The sequence below is a fragment of the Pan paniscus genome, chromosome 9 (genome assembly GCF_029289425.2).
Source record: "Pan paniscus chromosome 9, NHGRI_mPanPan1-v2.0_pri, whole genome shotgun sequence".
NCBI classification, from domain to species: Eukaryota; Metazoa; Chordata; class Mammalia; order Primates; family Hominidae; genus Pan; species Pan paniscus.
In genome coordinates, this window is record NC_073258.2 from 62059984 (window position 1) to 62077735 (window position 17752).

Consider the following 17752-nt stretch of genomic DNA (forward strand, 5'->3'; position numbering starts at 1 on the left):
TTCCCGGTCCCAGGTGCTCCTGGTGCAGACAGACACGGGGAGGTGGTTATGGTTATTGTTTTCTTTTTTTAATGAAACTAGATCACTGCTTACAAAACCCTGCACGAGCCCTCCTGCCCATCCCCTTCACAGTTCCCTTGGCTCAGCCTCTCCTGTCTCACAGGAACTGCAACAAAATGGGTGTGGAACAGCCACCACCACGTCCATTGAACGACAGGAAGGGAGAGGCCCTGGGCTCCGACCCTGGGCCTTAAGAGGGTGACAGTTCTTCCTTCCACATCCGTTCCCATGGGGCCTGGAGTTGCATGGATGAGGGTGGTCCATGCCACCATGGTTCTCAGGCCACCACTCAGACCAGAGTGAAATGATGTGAATGTCCCACCCCACAGAGCCCCCTCCCCCCATAGATTCCCCCCACCCCCCCAACCCTAATTCTACCCCTCTACTGAGATGAGGCCCAGCTTCCATCAGAAGGGCCAGGGCCTACAGGCTGTAGAACTTGAGGCTTCTGTCCATGCCTGTTGAAGCGATGAACTTGGCGTGATGCCCGAAGGCCACCCCTGTGGTCAGGCCGCTATGCTCTGAGGAGAAAGATAAGAGGCAACTGTGAGAAGGCTTTTCCTCCTTTAGTCTGAACACTGATCCCTAATAACAGATTCCCAAACAACCAGGCCTTCTCTAATTAGTATTTATCACACCACAGGCTCCTGTTTGTTTTCCCTAGGCTGACCTGCACACTACCCCCAGTGCCTCCCTCAGTGCCTGGCATTTTTCACTGGTGGGATGAATGAATAAAGCAATGCCAGTCCCCCCTTCTCACCTGAGCTTTCTGGGCAACTGCAGTTCGGCTAGGTTTAGTTGAAAAACCTCAGAGCTCAGCTTGTTTATGCCTAGTGCTCACTACTTGCTCGTAAGTGGAACAGTCCATCGGCATTTTCTAGCTCACAGGGTTCCAACCCCAGGGCACTCAGGCCCCTAACACAGAGCAGGACCAGATAAGAGGCAGATGAGGCTGGGCAACATTCCTCATGGGACTCCAGAAATTCATGAACATCTGGCCAAATTCCTTCTAGATTTAGGATCACACCTGGAGTCAACCAACTCCCCATTAAAAAGCTCACGCTGTATTTTCAGCTACCTAACTCGGCTCCAAATCAAAACACCAGGTACAGTACAGGGTGAAAACCGGTGAGCCATATTGTTAGGATGGACACCTTTGTTATACAAACACACTGAGCAGGGCTCAGGAGAATACGGGGCAAGAAGAAATATCTTGTATCCTGCTCACAACCTGCTAATGAGGACGAGAATTTCATCAACACACACAGCAGTAGCTCCCATTCATGTAGCATCTTAAGTGAGCATCAGGCACCCTGTTACCAGCATATTAGCATGCCACCTCCACAACACCAGCTGTCACACCCTGCAAAGCTGTGCCAATATTCCCATTTTCTAGATGAAGGAGCTCAAGATCTGAAAGGGAAAGTCACGTACCCAGGGCCACATAACTGTTAGGTTAGAAACCCTGTTACCCATTCTCTCAGCATCTCATGCTTTTCTTCTCTAGCACTTATAATTGCAATTAAATGTGTACATGTGAAATTAATCTACATTTGCCTTACTAACCTGACTATAAATTACATCAGTGCCCAAATCGGGTCTGTTTTATTCACTGCTCTATCCCACCACAGACTAAGACCCAATGCTGAGTAAGAACAACTGCAAATCCTGACTACGTGCCAGACACCGTTCTGACCTATGTATTCACAGACGGTCCCCGATTTACCATGGTTCAACTTGCAATATTTTCAGCTTATGATGCACTTATCAGGATATGGCTCCATCGTATATCAAGGAGCACCTGTATGTATTTTCATCTAAACCTCAACAACCCCACTGAGTCTATAGTTACCATTCCCACTTTTCTGAGGCTCCAGAGAGGTTAAGTAATATTGGATCTCAGAAAACAATACCCCAAAGTATGGTGGTTTGGCACGCTGAGGGCTTTGAACCAAGGTCTCTCTGACCATGTCCTGCCCTCCTGTCTCTTGCCCCTCTTTCTCTATCTAAGGGCAGATCATCTGAAAGGAACATCATGAATCCCCTTCCTGGGAATCTCAACCAGGGAAAATGAACTGGTCTCACAAGAGAGAAGACTAGATGCCAGTCTTTGTCACAGACTGTCATGCATTATTTATCTAAGGTCTGCTCTGAGACAACTTTTATTACCTGAGAGACTCTGTAGTGCACTTCCTCCCCATCCCCCCACATAACTTGTGTCACCACTACCCCCTAGAAGCCTTAGGCCCCTACTCCCTTCTGCAGTTCAGGATGCCATAGAGTCATGTGTCACATAATGACATGTCAGCGACGGACCACACAAACACTGGTCCCATAAGATTACAGTGGAGCTGAAAAATTCCTATCACCAAGTGATGTCATAACCATCATCATGTCACAATGCAATGCATTATTCACGTTTGTGGGGATACAGGTATAAACAAATCTACTACACTGCCAGTTGTATAAAAGTATAACATAGCTAGGCGCGGTGGCTCACGCCTGTAATCCCAGCACTTTGGGAGGCCGAGGTGGGCAGATCACGAGGTCAGGAGTTTGAGATCAGCCTGGCCAACATAGTGAAACCTCATCTCTACTACAAATACAAGTACAAAAAAAAAAAATTAGCCAGATGTGGTGGCACACGCCTGAAGTCCCAGCTACTCGGGAGGCTGAGGCAGGAGAATCACTTGAACCCAGGAGGCGGAGCTTGCAGTGAGCCAAGACCATGCCATTACACTCCAGCCTGGGTGACAGAGCAAGACTCAATCTCAAAAAAAAAAAAAGTATAACACAATTAGGTACAGTACGTTACTGGTTTATGTACAGACATATCTCAGGGACATCGCTGGTTCAGCTCCAGGCTACCAATAAAGCAAATATTGCAATAAGGCAAGGCACACAAATTTTTTTGGTTTCTCAGTACATATAAAAGTTATGTTGGCCAGGCATGGTGGCTCATGCCTGTAATCCCAGCACTTTGGGAGGCCGAGGCAGGTGGATCGCTTGAGTTCAGGAATTCAAGACCAGCCTGGCCAACATGGGGAAACCCCGTCTCTACTAAAAATACAAAAATTAGCCAGGTGTGATGGTGCCCACCTGTGCTAGAACCTGGGAGGTGGAGGTTGCATTGAGCCAAGATCGTGCCACTGCACTCCAGCCTAGGCGACAGAGCAAGACTCCATCTCAAAAAAAAATGTTATGTTTACACTATACTGTAGTCTATTAAGTGTGTAATAACATTATGTCTAGTAAACAATGTACATACCTTAATCAAAAATACTTTATCGCTAAAACATGCTAACAACCATCAGACACTTCAGTGAGTTGTAATCTTTTTCCAAGACCCACCAGCAGGGTCTTGCCTTGATGTCGATGGCTGCTAACTGACAAGGGTGGTGTTTGCTGAAGGCTGAAGTGGCTGTGACAATTTCTTAAAATAAGACAACAAAGAAGTTTGCCACATCATTTGATTCTTCCTTTGACAAAAGATTTCTCTGTGATGGATACTGTTTGATAGCATTTTACCCACAGTAGAACTTTCAGAACTGGAATCAATCCTCTCAAATTCTGCACCTGCTTTATCAATTAAGTTTATGTAATATTCTAAATCCTTCATTATCATTTCAACAATGTTCACGGCATCTTCGCCAGTAGAAGATTCCATCAAGAAACCACTTTCTTTGGTCATCCCTAAGAGCTCCTCATCCATTAAAGTTTTAACATGAGATTGCAGCAATTCAGTCCCATCTTTAGACTCCCCTTTGGATTCTAATTCTTACCATTTCCTCCACATCTGCAGTTACTCCCTCCACGGAAGTCCTCAATCCCTCAAAGTCATCCATGAGGGCTGAAGGGTTGGAATCAATTTCTTCCAAACTCCTCTTTATGTTCATAGTTTAACCTCCTCCCATGAATCACAAATGTTCTTAAGGGCGTGTAGAATGGTGAATCCTTTCCAGGTTTTCAATTTACTTTGTCCAGATCCATCAAAGGAATCACTATCCAGGGCAGCTATAGCTTTATAAAATGTATTTCTTAAGTAATAAGACTTGAAAGTCAAAATTACTCCTTGATCCATAAGCCGAAGATTGGATGTTAGTAGGCATGAAACATCTCCATCTGAGCTTTAGGGTAATGAGGTGCACTGTAATATTTTGAAAGGAATCTATTTTTCTGAACAGTACCTCTTAATGGGGGGCTTAAAAAATATTCAGTAAACCATGCTGTAAACAGATGTGTTGTCATCCAGACTTTGTTGTTCTATTTACAGAGCACAGGCAGAGTAGATTTAGCCCCACCTTCTTAAGGGCCCTACAATTTTCAGAATGCTAAATGAGCTTTGGCTTCAATGTAAAATCACCAGCTGCATTAGTCCCTAACGAGGGAATCACTCTGATCTTTGCATCTTGGAAACCAGGCATTGACTTCTCTCTAGCTGTGCAAGTTCCAGATGTCACTTTCTTCCAATAGAAGGCTATTCCGTCTACATTGAAAATCTGTTGTTGAGTGTAGCCACCGTCAATGATCTTAGCTAGGTCTTCCAGATAACTTGCTGCAGCTTCTACAACAGCATCTGCTGCTTCACCTTGTACTTTTCTGTTATGGAGATGGCTTCTTTCCTTAAACGTCATGAACCAACCTCTGCTAGCTTCAAACTTTTCTTTTGTAGCTTCCTCACCTGTCTCAGCCTTCACAGAATTCAAGAGTTAGGATCTTGGTCTGGATTACGGTTTGGCTTAAAAGAATGTTGTGGCTGGTTTGATATTCTATCCAGACCACTGAAACTTTCTCCATATCAGCAATAAGGATGTTCTGCTTTCTTATCATTTGTGCGTTCACTGGAGTAGCACTTTTAATTTCCTTCAAGAATTTTCCTTTGCTTTCATAACTTGACTAATATTTGGTGTTGAGGCCTAGCTTTTGGCCTATTTGGCTTTTCACATGCCTTCTTCACTAAGCTCAATCATTTCTAGCTTTGGATTTTAAGTAACAGACATGGGACACTTTCTTTCACTTGGACACCGAGGCCATAATACGGTTAACTGACCTAGTTTCAATATTGTTGTGTCTAAGGAAATAGGGAGGTCTGAGAGGGAGAGAGATGGGGAACGGCTGGTGGGTGGAGTGGTCAGAACACACACAGCATTTCATTTATCAAATAAATTCAGTAACTTTTATGGGCACATTTCATGGTGCCGCCCCCCCAACAATTACAATAGCAACATCAAAGATCACTAACGGACACAATAAATCATGAAGAAGTTTGAAATACTGTAAGAATCATCAAAATTTGACACACAGACACAAAGTGAACACATGTTGTTGGAAAAATGGTACTGACAGACTTGCTTGGGGCAAGGTTGCCAAAAACCTTCAATTTATAAAAAGCAAAGTATCCATAAAATACAATAAAGCTGAGTGCAATAAGACAAGGTATGCCTATACTATACTTTTTTTGGTATTAAATATACTCTTCCCACTTATAAAAAAAAGTTAACTGTAAAACAGCACCAAGCAGGCCCTTTCAGGAGGTATCCGAGAAGAAGGCATTATCATCATAGGAGATGACAGGTTTATGCATGTTGGTGCCCCCGAAGACCTTCCGGTGGGAAAAGATGTGGAGGTAGAAGACAGTGATGTTGGTGCTATGGTTAGGCTTTGTGCCCCCACCCAAATCTCATCTTGAATTGTAGTGCCCATAATCCCCACATGTTGTGGGAGGGAGCCAGTGGGAAGTAACTGAATCATGGGGGTGGTTACCCCCATGCTGTTCTCATGATAGTGAGTTCTCACGAGATCTGATGGTTTTATGAGGAGCTTTAGCCCCTTTGCTCAGCATTTGTCTCTCCTGTTGCCATGTAAAGAAAGACATGTTTGCTTTCCCTTCTGCTATGACTGTAAGTTTCCTGAGGCCTCCCGAGTCACTGTGAGTCAATTAAACCTCTTTCCCTTATCAATTACCCAGGCAGTTCTTCATAGCAGTGTGAGAACGGACTAATACAGTTGGTGATCCTGATCCTGTGTAGGCCTAGGGTAATGTGTGCTTGTGTCTTAGTTTTTAACAAGAAAAGTTTAAAAAGTAAAAAATAAAAATTAAAAAATTAGAAAAAAGCTTATAGAACAAGGATGTAAAGAGAGACAATATTTTTGTACAGCTGTACAATGTGTTTTTGTTTTAAGTTAAATGTTATTACAAAAGAATCCATTTTTTTAAGTTTATAAAGTAAAAGTCAGTTAAGGCTTATCACTGAAGAAAAAGTTTTTTATGAATTTAGTAAAACCTAAGTGTACTGTGTTTATAAAGTCTACAGCAGCGTACAGTAATGTCCTAGGCCTTCACATTCACTCACAACTCACTCACTGAAAGCAACTTCCAGTCCTGCAAGCTCCATTCATGGCAAGCACTATACCAGTGTACCATTTTTTAAAAATCTCTTATACCTTATTTTTACTGAACCTTTTCTATGTTTAGACTTGTTTAGATACACAAATACTTACCATTGTGTTATAATTGTATTCACTACATTTAATATGCTGTACCAGTTTGTAGCCTACGAGCAATAATAGACTATACTAAGGTTATAGCAATAGTCTTGGTGTGTAGTAGGCTACACCATTTAGATATATGTAAGTTCACTCTACAATGGTCGCACATGACGATATCACCTAACAAGACATTTCTCAGAACATATCCCCATTATTAAGTGATATATAAACTGTATAAGCTTCAATCATCTGACCCTTCTGCAGGTCTAATATAATGTGGGCCTCCCGTGCATATGCACGTAATTAAAATGGCTCTCCTCCTGTCACTGTCTAATGTTCATTTATTTTAGATTCAGTTATCAAAACTTCAGAGGGACTTTTCTCTCCCTTTAGTAACCTGCCCAATGCCACAGGGCATGGAAGTGGCAGAACAAGCACTAGCATCTACTGCCATGCAGTCTGACTCAGTTGCTTCCTTAGTCATAAAGCTCTGCCTCAGGTAGTAACAGAAAGCTGCTTAGGTAAATTCATGCAAGCCCTAGAAATTCCTAACCCAGTGAGGCTTCCCTCCGGGCCTGGGCACCTAGAGAGATCCCAGGAGCCCAGGACCAGCCTCTACCTGTAAAGTGAAGAATCTCCGTCCATTGTTTGCAGATGTAGATCTGGACATCCGTGCCCCCAAGGGCCAGGTAGGTACCACTCTGGTCAAAGATCAGTGACTTTACCTGCCAGAAATAGAAAGAGAGAAGGTCACACAAGGGGAACAGAAACTATGGGGCAGTTGCGGATAAGCAGAAGCAATTAGATTAATTCAATAAATAATTGACAAACAAGGAGACACAATGGAAAGCTGGGCGGAGGGGGAAGGGCACACCTCAAAGTTGTTATCCAGCTGCAAAGTCTTAAAGTTCTTAAGCTTGCGCAGATCCCAGAGCTTGACAGAGGAGTCATCAGCCGCTGTAGCCAGGTAGTAACCATTCTCAGAGAAGGCGATGCTAGTGATGGGGCCCGAGTGGCCAGGGAAGTTGGCCACATTAGTACGTTCCTACAGTGGCGGTGGGTAGTAAAATACATCACCCACAGATCATGAGAGGAAGAAAATGGGGCTCACCAAACTCCTGAGATGTCCCTCACGTCCTTCCAGGAAGGACAGCCAGCGGGACCCCCCAGACCACACCATCATATCACACACGCACAGCCAGTGTCTCTCCACCTTCAGGGCCAGGTGCCACAAGCACCTAATTAGCACTGCATTGTCACAAACACTCCCTCTGGCCCTGGGCCTCAGATGGAGGCCTACCATGTCCTACCTTCAAGTCCCAGATCTTGATCTGAGAGTCCATGGTTCCTGTTCCAAAGATGAGTCCGTCAGGGTGGAACTGTGCACAGGTGAGAGCTGTGGAGGAGGGAAGATAGACCTGTGGTCAGAGCCCACCAGGGAGAGAGACTAAGAGCAGCAAAGGTAGGTTCCTTGTTCTTCACATTCCTCAGTGAACCCAGCACAAAGCCCGCACTAGGCAGGTGCTCATGGTAAATATATCTTTAGAACAAATAAACAAATGACTAAATAAAATGTAAAAATAAATAATAAACAGCAAACAAAAAAGCTGAGTGCCTATGAGGCAACTTACAGCAGCCAGAGGTCTCATCTGTCACCTTGGTGAGCACACGCCCTGTCTGGATGTCAGAGAAAGCCCAGTACTGGGGAAAAAAAAAGAGACAATGGAGTCAGTGAGAAAGTGGGTCCCAGGTTCTGGTGGCCCTTCAGCAAGACAGAGCCCCTGGTTTGGCAAACCCTGGCAAACATTCTCCTTTGAGGTTCTGGGGAACCAGCTGGGGTGGGAAGATGTTCCTGCCACCCAGGATGTTCAAGCTTGGGGACCAGCAGGCCTCTCCAGGGCACTGGCTGGGACCACACCTGATCATCGGAGGAGCTCAGGAGATAGTCGCCAGTGGCGTGAAGGCTGAGGCCTGTCACAGCACTCTCATGGGCCCGAACCACCTGTACACAAGAGGCATTGGGGACCGACCAAATCCTGATAGTGGCATCGGGGGAAGCAGAAAACACCAGGTCCTACAAGGAAAACAAAGACAGAATATCAGAGTCAGAAAAGAGATACAGACCAAAACAATCTTATAAAACGGGGCTGGGGATGCCCACAACTGCCAACAATTGCTTCTCCTTTCAGCTCTGCCCTCCCTGGAACCACCTACCCACCCAATGGTGCCCAAGACAGCCAATGGTAAACGCTATTAAAGTGCTAACTCATACAGCATCAGGGCTTGTGGAGGCGTCCTCGCCATCTAGTGGTAAAAAGGCTAACTGCAACAGAGAGCAATTTTCCCATTTCCAGGACCAAAGGAAAAATGTAGCTAGTACAATTGAGGGACTGAATTTTTTATTCTATTTCATTGAAATTTAAATAGCCACATGCAGCTAATTGCTACTGTACTGTATGGCACAGGTCTGAGCAGTACTGGGACTGGAAGGGGCTGCATGGCTGTATTTCAGTGCATTCCACTTTTATGGATTTCCAGGGTAAGTTAATTTTCCAAAAGATTTGGGGCAGGGAGAGAATTTCGCGTCACTCACCAATTTTTTGTTTAGTTAGGATATTAAAAGCCATAAGGTAAAAATAACTACCATCTTTTTTTATCAATACAATTTCATGAGACCTAACTATTAATACCCCATAAGCAAGAAAACAGTGCTCTCAATTTGAACAAATTTAGTCATGAAAAATTCACCATGTTATTCTTATATTTCTCATTTCCCTAAGGTCCAAGGGAAATCTTGACTGGGAAGCACCAAACCAACCACTGTCCTGCAGCCCCAAACCCAAACTGTCTTAGGCTTAAAATTCGAATCCCATAATATCATTAATCTGGTCCCATGAGTTACCTTTACCCTGTAAACCAGCGGTTCTGTTTACAACCTACACCACTTTCAACAGTCAACATGATTTTTACCCATCTTGGAGGATCATGGGAAAGCAGATATATCTGTCTTCTTCGTAAGTGTTAGTTGAGATTGTGTTGAGCTTTGTTTTCTGTAGTTTATATTAGGAACACTATAAGATTTTTTCTTTCCCTAATATGAAATATTTCAATGAATATGCTTGTCAAACTACACATTTCCGTTCTCTCGCTGGCTGGAAGATCACTGCTTTAGAAGGTCTCATGCAGAGTGAAGGGCAATCTCCACAACTCCAAAGTGAGCCCCTCCAAGTGCCCACTCAGGAGTCAGAGTCAGAGCTCTTTCCCAGCCCCACTTCACAGAGACAGCAGCGGGGTGAGGGACAAACAACAGCCAAGGAAAGAAGAACCAAGGGTGGCGAGGAGAACCCCTTACCTGGGAAGGGTGAAACACCACGCTGGTGACCTTCTTGGTATGGCCTTTGAGGGTAGCCAGGATTTGTTCAGAACTTTTGTCAAACACGACGACATTTTTATCCGCCCCACCTGGAGAAGACCCAAAAAGACCAAACAATGAGCCAGGCCCACCCAGGCCCTTTTGCTCAAGGAAATGCTTTTGTTCCCATGCCCATGAAGAGGACAAGGAGCATGCGCCTTCCCTGCTGCCCCTCCCCACTTTGGCCTGCCGGGCTAGGCCCAGACTCTCACCAGTGAGGATCTTGTTGGTGTCGGACGGGCAGAGGTCCAGGGCCAGGATCCCAGGAATGCTGGCACTGTGCAACCCCTTTGCAGAGAGACACACCAAACCCTGTCACGGCCAAATCACAGCAGGCCACAAAGCCACAGACCTCCCCTACTGCCATCTCCAGTCACCCATGTTCTCAGGGGAGCAAGAGTTACTTCTATTCCTTATCTATACCTCTTGGCTATCTGCCTGGTACGGTAACTCCCTCACTGCATCACTAGGAAACCCACAGCTGGGCAGGAAGAGGAGCCCTGACAACTCAGCAGCCCAGGCGAGAAACAGCACCAGGAACAGCGCCAGGAACCTGGAACAGCTCTGCACTCAGCACTCCCCATGCTGGCCCGCCCACCCCAGAAACAAAACGGGAGGGCTGTCTCCAGGACAGTGGAGACCCAGACACTCACCACGTGGGATGCCACCTGCCGGTATTTGCTGAGCTCTTCTGGCTTCACCAGCTCCTCAGGCACAGTCTTCCCTCTCTGAGAAAATGAAAAGCCCCCAAAGAAGAGCAGCAATGAATCCAAGATTCAGCCACCCTCTCTCTCCTAAGGAGTCAACCACCTCCCACCAGGCCAGCTCTTTCTCCAGGCTTCAGAAAGAGAACTCACCTTCTTGCGCTCCGTGGTTAGCACAGTGGCTTTGTCTTGAAGCTGGGGAAGAACAGGCTCAATGTGAGACAAATCATCTTGCAAGGAGAAAAGTACATTAGATGCTGGTCACACCTGTGCTTTCAAAAGCAGCACCAAGAACTTGCTATCTGCCAACTTCTACATTACAGGCTTAAAGGCATTCTCTCTTCTTACTTCCATCCCAGCTTTATGACGGGGGTGTTGACGACCTTATTTTACAGCTGAGGAAACTGAGCCTCAGAGAAGTGAAGTCAATTGCCCAAGGTCGCAGAGGTGATAAACAGCAGAGCAAGAATAGAAGCTAGGACTGTAGAGCTCCCATAGGTCTACACGCCACTAAGCCAAGGGCTCAGACACATGCTGACAATTTGCACTGCTCAGAAAGACACTAAGAAGCCCTGCAAATGAGAATCCCACTGGACTTGCAATCAGGAAGCCCAGCTCTGCCTCTCAGATGTGTCTTTCATCTGCAAAATAAGGATTATAATTCCTATCCTATTGCCCTTATAGAAAAAAAACAAGAAAATATATAAAAGTAGTTTACTATCTGCAAAGAATCTCAATAACAATAAGAGCTAAAAGGTGCACTTATCAGTAATGAAATCTTTTAAATTCCCACAGCCTGCCTATACAGTGGATATGATCATATTCTCAGTTTAGAAGCTAGGGAAATGAGACACGTAAGGGTTGGCTAAATAAGCCAAGGTCATAAAGCTTACAAGTAGTGGCATCAAAATACAAACCCAGGCAATCTGGTCCCAGGGTCCATGCTCTGCACCACTCAACTCCCAAAAGCACAGTGATTTTAGTCACGATGGACTCCAGACAGATGGTGAAAAGTAAGGGCCCATCAGCACTCCCACCAGGTGAGAGCAGGACTTACCTTCTGAATGATCTCTGGGGTCATTCCCACCAGCTCACCCAAATCCATTGGCTCACCCGCACCCTGAAGAGAAAAAAGGTGAGGGTGAGGGGCACAGAGCACCAAAGACACCTGCATAAGGACAGTTCTGTGGGCCACTGTACACAAATGGGCTGCTGGTAAGGGAAGGGGGACACTTACCACAACACTTGGTTGGGAACTTGGCACAGCCTGGGGCACAATGAGGCCAGCCTGTGGTTTCAGGGTAGCCAGAGCTGAGAGAAAAGACGATGTTAGAAATGGGATATTACAAAGCAGAACCAGCCCAGGGTGGGGGATGGCAGGGGAGAGGCTGCACCTTCTCGGGCAGCAGTGACTTCCTTGGTGAGACGGGCAATGACACGGCAGGCGGCATCGTGCTGGTACAGAGCGTGTGACAGCTCTTGGCGGGTTGTCTGCAGCTGCTGGCGCAGAGTGAAGCTGTGCAGCATGACTGCATCCTGGGAGAGGCAAATATCATTGTAAGGTGAAGTGGGGGGTGCAGGGAGTACCCAGTGGAGTCAGCCCTTGGGGAGGGGATGCTGCCTCCTATCCCAGAGCCTAGACCAGTATCAGTGACCCAAACAATATCCGAGCAAACACGAATGTGCCGGCAGACACTCTTGAGCTCCTACCCCAAGCCAACCACTGGGCACACAGACAGGAGTGGGAGCCAGCTCTTTCCCATCCCCACCTTCCCTAACTTACTGGCAAATCCCAGCTGTCATGCCGTCCCCTCTCTAAAAGAGAATAACAACACTGCTGCTGCTGCTATTTATTGATCGCCCTCGTTGTGTCAGGCACTGTGCCAGACAGTCCTGCAGGATGTATTCAATCATTCAATTCATAACTCTAGAGCACCTACTATGTACCAGGCGCTGCTCTCAGTGCTGGGGATACAACGAAGAATAAAACAAATCCCTGATGTCACTAAGTTTACCCTCTAAATAATGCTCCATCCTTCCTACCCCCAAGTCCTAACCCAGCAATGCATTCTCTTCAAGTGGGGAAGATGCTGATTCTCTTGCAGGAACTCACCCACTCATCCTGCAAGGCTTTCAGAATGGCCGGGATGCTGGTGGCTGAGGGAGGCTTGGGCCGGATTGGGTGAGCAACTGCCGAAAGGAAAAGCAGGTATGAAGAACATAACCCAGGGGCCTCCCCCGCCATCACATCTTTTCCTTTTAGCCATAAACAGCCCACCATCTCTTCCTCCAGTGCACTGGCACCACCTCCCATCCTCTCAGGCTTTGAGCTAAGATGGCCCTGGACTAAGGCAGCCAATAGGCACCTTTGATGTCGATGAGCTGCTCCTCGGAGAGAGGCTGGTTGTTGATGGGGTCGGTACCATTCTCCGCAATGTACTTCTCGATGAGCCGCCGCTCATAAACATGATTAGAGACAGGGGATACACATGGGTGCTCCGGCACTTCGTTAGAGACTGTAGAGAAAAGGCTGGTAGTGAGCTTGGAGTGAAGGCAATCTTGGGCCTAGAGGATTCCTCATCTGCTATTAGCCCCAACAAGACTAGGCATCCTCACACTCAACTAGCAGAAAGCAAGACATTTGACCCTAAGCCAGTTCTGTACTGGCCCCAGAATGCTTTCCAGCTATGGAACTACCTTTTCCTTCAGTCTCCTGACTGAGGAGATAGTCTCCTGACTATCTGACAATCATATAGTCAACAAATAATTATTAACAACTACTATGTGCCAAGCACCTAGAGAATAGCAGTCCATTATCACCACCTCATATCTGAACAATGATTGTGTACTCTATGAATACAGTTTATTCCACGACATGGAGATACACATGAAGCCATTCAAATCCCTGCCATCCATCTTAGTCTATAGCTCCAGACGGATTATCAAAGAAATTATAAAGTCTGAGAATACAGGAATAACAAACTCAGTTTCTCCTATTCTCTGACAAAACAAAATACTTCTGTGACCTCAGATGTGACCATCTGGGTGTCCTCCAATTCAATTCTGACACCAGGTACCTGGAGATAGTGTCAGATCATACAGGTTGAGGTCTCAGTCCCACCAGACTCCCCCGCCCCTTCAGATGCCAATCGCAAGCCCCAGGTTGTTTGACCTGTTCTTCTGATCTACCAGCTGTAAATCAGGGTTCCCATGACCCCCTTTTTGGGTTCAATTAATTTGCAACAGTGACTCAAACAATTGTGGGAAACACTTATGTTTACCAGTTTATTGTAAAGGAAATTACAAAGGATACAGATGAAGAGGTGCATAGGATGAGGTATGGGAGAAGTACAGAGCTTCCCATGCCTTCCCTGGGCACCCCACCCTCCAGGAACCCCCACATGTTCTGCTATACAGAAGCTCTTTGAATCCTGTCCTTTTGTATTTTTATGAAAACTTCATTACAAATGCATGATTCAATAAATCACTGGTCACTAGTGACGACTTCAGTTCCTCTCATTTCCCCAGGTAAATGGGGGGTAGGACTGAAAATCCCAACCTTCTAATACCCTTTAGTCTTCCTAGGTGACCAGTCCCCATCCTGAAGCTATTGAGTCTACCAGCTACCAGTCAACTGATTAGCATACAGACAGACACTTATCACCTGGAAGATTCCAAGGAGCAAAGTGGCAATCGCTACAATAAAAATATTTAAAAATATTTACATGGCACATTTGCATGGCACATTTCTATGTGCCAAGCACAATTCTAGGCATACAGTACAGTAATTCATCTTCACAACAACCCGCAATAGAGGTATCATTTACACTCTTGCCTGCGTAGACTGTGCACCCCTTGAGGATAAGGATTACAGCTGGTCTCTCACTTCCAGTACAATGCAGATGCCCCCAGGGCACTCGGTAAACATCTAACAAATGAGTGAACCATGCCAGGAAGGATGGTGCTGGGGAACGTAAAAGAGAGCTTCCCGAAGATTGGAAGGAAACAATAAATGTGAAGGTACTTTGCGAGCTGTAATTTCTTCAAAGTGAGGGATTCCTTTTCCATCATTTCCCTTCCTTCTTCCCCCTCTTTGGATCAATGTACAGGTTCTGAGAAGAGAAGGAAGTGAATAGCAAAAGGGAGGGGAAACGAGTAATCTGATGAAACAACGAAAAGGGAAAGGAAAATGTCTGTACGTCATGATAAAATATCAAAGGGAAAGATAGTGGAAGGTATGAAAAAAGCATGGATTCAGGGTCCAAGCTCCGTGTCACCTAACTACGTCACCCAGCTCTGCCACTGACTAGCTACGCATCCTTAGATAAGCCCCGCTCTTCCTGCGCCTCGCATCCTCATCTGCAAAACCAGGATCTTTATTTCTCCTTTAGGGAATTCTTGTGAGGATAAAATGAGATCATAGACTTGGAAGCGCGTTGTAAACCAATAAGGGCTTATAAATGTGCGCTGTTTTTATTAGTCATACAGTGTAAGGCTGGGAGCCAGATACCTGGCTGCCAGCCTTGCCTCTACCTCTAACTCATCATGTGACCTTTGCAAATTGCAAAAGCTCCGACTATCCGAGCGAGGCCTCGCAAAACATCCACTGCAATGCTCTCGATTTTGCAGATGGGGAAACCGAGGCCCAGAGCCTTGAGCCAATTCATAAAGCCAATGGGAGGCGGACCCTGGACAAGACCTCGAGTTTCCTGACTCCTACATTAAGGCTGCTTCCCTTGCACCAGCTCTCTCTGTCCAGACCTGTTTCCACTCTGTAGAATGAGGCGACCGGCCTCAGTAATGTCTGCAACAATAAACCTCAGGCACTATGTAAACTGCGGAGCACTGCGCAAATGCACCCCGCTCCGATGGGAGGGCTCCGGTGCTGACAGGCCGCCGCTCGGCCTCCGGAGCGCCCCATTCCCGCCTCCACCCCGGCCCGGGCGCCGCAGCGGACCGCACACGCTCCCGCGCCGCTCTCTGGCCTCCTGCGACCCGCGCTTGGCCGCAGCCAACACTCACTGGAGCAGATTAGGGACATGGCGCCGTCACCGCGCTCCGAGGCGCCACACGCCGGGCTCCGGGACTAGCTTCTGAGCCTCCGCGAGCCACTTCCGGTCCCCCGTTGCTGCCGGGACTGCTCCGCGGCGAGCTGGGAGCCGCCAGCCAAGCGATGCTAGCGTAGCGCTTCACGTGGGAATGGGGACAGCCGCGCGCCACAGCCTTCAGCACCTAACGGAAATTGCCCTTTCCCAGAATGCAGCCGGGCAGGAAAGGGCCCGCCACGAACACTCGGTTATTTCCGGATTGACTCGGCTCGTTCCGTAAAGCGCCGGAGGATTGGCGGGGGCGTCGGGAGAGAGGAGGCTCGAAACTACATTTCCCATGACGCAGTGAGAATTTAAAACCAAAACAATTGGACAGCACTTGTTTTGACAACTGTGCGGCACTGTGCCACGGGACCCTGGTCTTTGAAACCTTGGCGTGCGCGAGAATTTCCCAGTGAGTTTGTTAAAATGCAGATTCCTCGGGTCTGCGTAGACAGACTGTGCCCCACGCTTTTCTAAGTCAGTTGTTTCTCGGGCTACCCTTTAAGAGACACTGCTGGATGGCCTGGTGAAGAAAATACAGAAACAGATGGGTACAAGAACTAAGAAAACGGCTAAGAAAGTGTTTTGGTCCTGACTACTACCATTTCGCTCTGTGATTTGGGGCAATTCACATTGGCTTCCCTGCCCTTTCTTCTTTGTCAAAAGACAAAATCACAACAAATTTAGTTTAAAGATTTTTTTTTTCTTAAGAGACGGACTCCGGCAATGTTGCCCAGGCTGGAAGGCAGTGGCTATTCACAGGTGCGGTCATAGCAATCATGGCTATCACAGGTGCATCCTGGAACTCCTGGCCTCAAGTGATCCTTCTGCCTCAGCCTCCGGAGTAGCTGGGACTTAAGGTGCGATTCTATAGAATTGGGCAGTGCCTCATACTATAAAATATAATGGTTGTTCCAATGAGCTGAACAGGAGAACTTGGTTTTATAGACAGAAAAGGACTGAGGAAAACAGGAACAGAGAACAAAAAGCGGATTGGTCATTTTGTAATTTCAAAATTACTTTTCTTGTAAAGGTTAAAGTGGAGGGGACTTATCATGCCACCTAAAACTTGCCTGTTTGGGAATTTAGCTCCCCCCTACACACACACACACACACACACACTCAGAAGGTCGTAAAGATCTTTGTTTCAGCTTATTGGCGTGGAGCTTCAGCAGGACTAACTCTTTTTAGCTTGGTCTGTTAGGCCTAGCAGAAGAGCTCAGTCCAAACCAATGGCCTCCTATAAATTTCTTATTTTGTATTTTGGATTTTGTATTTTCTATTTCTCTTCCAGCTCAGATAGTGTATGATTCTTTGTGGATATCTGTAAGATAAGATACTCTCAGGAATCATGCAAAAGACGTGGTGTGGACTGTAAGGTATCAAGACAAAAGGGCAGGATGAACAGGATGTGAGTGAGAGGGACTTTGACAGGTGGGCAGTATTCAGAGGAGAAGGAGAACGAAAGGCATTCCGGAAGAAGAAACAACGTAAGCAAAAGCTTGGAGAGAAAAATAAAAGTTACAGGTACAAAAGGCAATATGGCATAGTGGCCAAGAGCATGGACTCTGAAGTCAGACTGTGTGCTCAAATCCTAGCACCACTCAGGTGATTGGCAGTATGAACTTCTCTATGCCTTAGTTTCCTCATCTGTAAAACAGAGGGAGTGATGACAAGGGTAGAACTAACTCACTGAACTCTTATGAAGAGTTAATATTGCAAAAGGGCATCTCATCTCTGTCTTGCACCAACAAAGTAGCTTCCCACTTGTTCCTTGCTTCCAGCCTGGCCTCCTCCTCCTAATCTACTTTCCACAGCAGACAGTGATCCACTTTGAACGAAATATCTATTCATGTTATTCCCCAGGCATTTCATTCATCCAACAAATATTGATTGGGTGCTTCCTATGTGCCAAGCCCTATTCTAAAAACTGGAGATAGAAAAGGTCAACAAGAAAGACACAGTTTCTGCTGTCTTGGAGCTTACACTCTACCGTG

General features: G+C 46.4%; 1 protein-coding gene across 3 annotated transcripts; it reads right to left on the reverse strand.

Annotated features, from left to right (window-relative positions):
- Positions 1-46: 46 nt before the first annotated feature.
- On the reverse strand, positions 47-15950 carry PRPF19 (pre-mRNA processing factor 19). Of its 3 annotated transcripts, XM_034932706.3 has the most exons (17): positions 15688-15895; positions 14690-14777; positions 13032-13181; positions 12779-12855; positions 12060-12201; positions 11903-11976; positions 11723-11785; positions 10819-10860; positions 10615-10689; positions 10174-10249; positions 9902-10011; positions 8468-8623; positions 8181-8250; positions 7860-7945; positions 7424-7594; positions 7169-7274; positions 47-581 (listed from the first exon to the last, which is right to left on the reverse strand). In XM_034932706.3, the coding sequence occupies exons 5-17, from the start codon at positions 12190-12192 to the stop codon at positions 484-486; spliced, it is 1260 nt and encodes a 419-aa protein (XP_034788597.1). In that variant the 5' UTR covers positions 12193-12201; positions 12779-12855; positions 13032-13181; positions 14690-14777; positions 15688-15895; the 3' UTR covers positions 47-483. The 3 variants fall into 3 exon arrangements, with proteins under 3 accessions (XP_034788597.1, XP_003826373.1, XP_034788598.1); XM_003826325.5 differs by lacking the exon at positions 14690-14777 and having other exon boundaries at positions 15688-15950; XM_034932707.3 differs by lacking the exons at positions 14690-14777; positions 15688-15895 and adding an exon at positions 14493-14626.
- Between the last annotated feature and the right edge of the window lie 1802 nt (positions 15951-17752).

Coding starts and splice junctions, on each gene's coding strand:
- PRPF19 (XM_003826325.5), bottom strand. Junction 11,977..12,059: donor AGTCACTGCTGCCCGAGAAG/GTGCAGCCTCTC, acceptor CTTTTCTCTCAG/CTCTGGCTACCCTGAAACCA. Junction 11,786..11,902: donor GTTCCCAACCAAGTGTTGTG/GTAAGTGTCCCC, acceptor TTTTCTCTTCAG/GGTGCGGGTGAGCCAATGGA.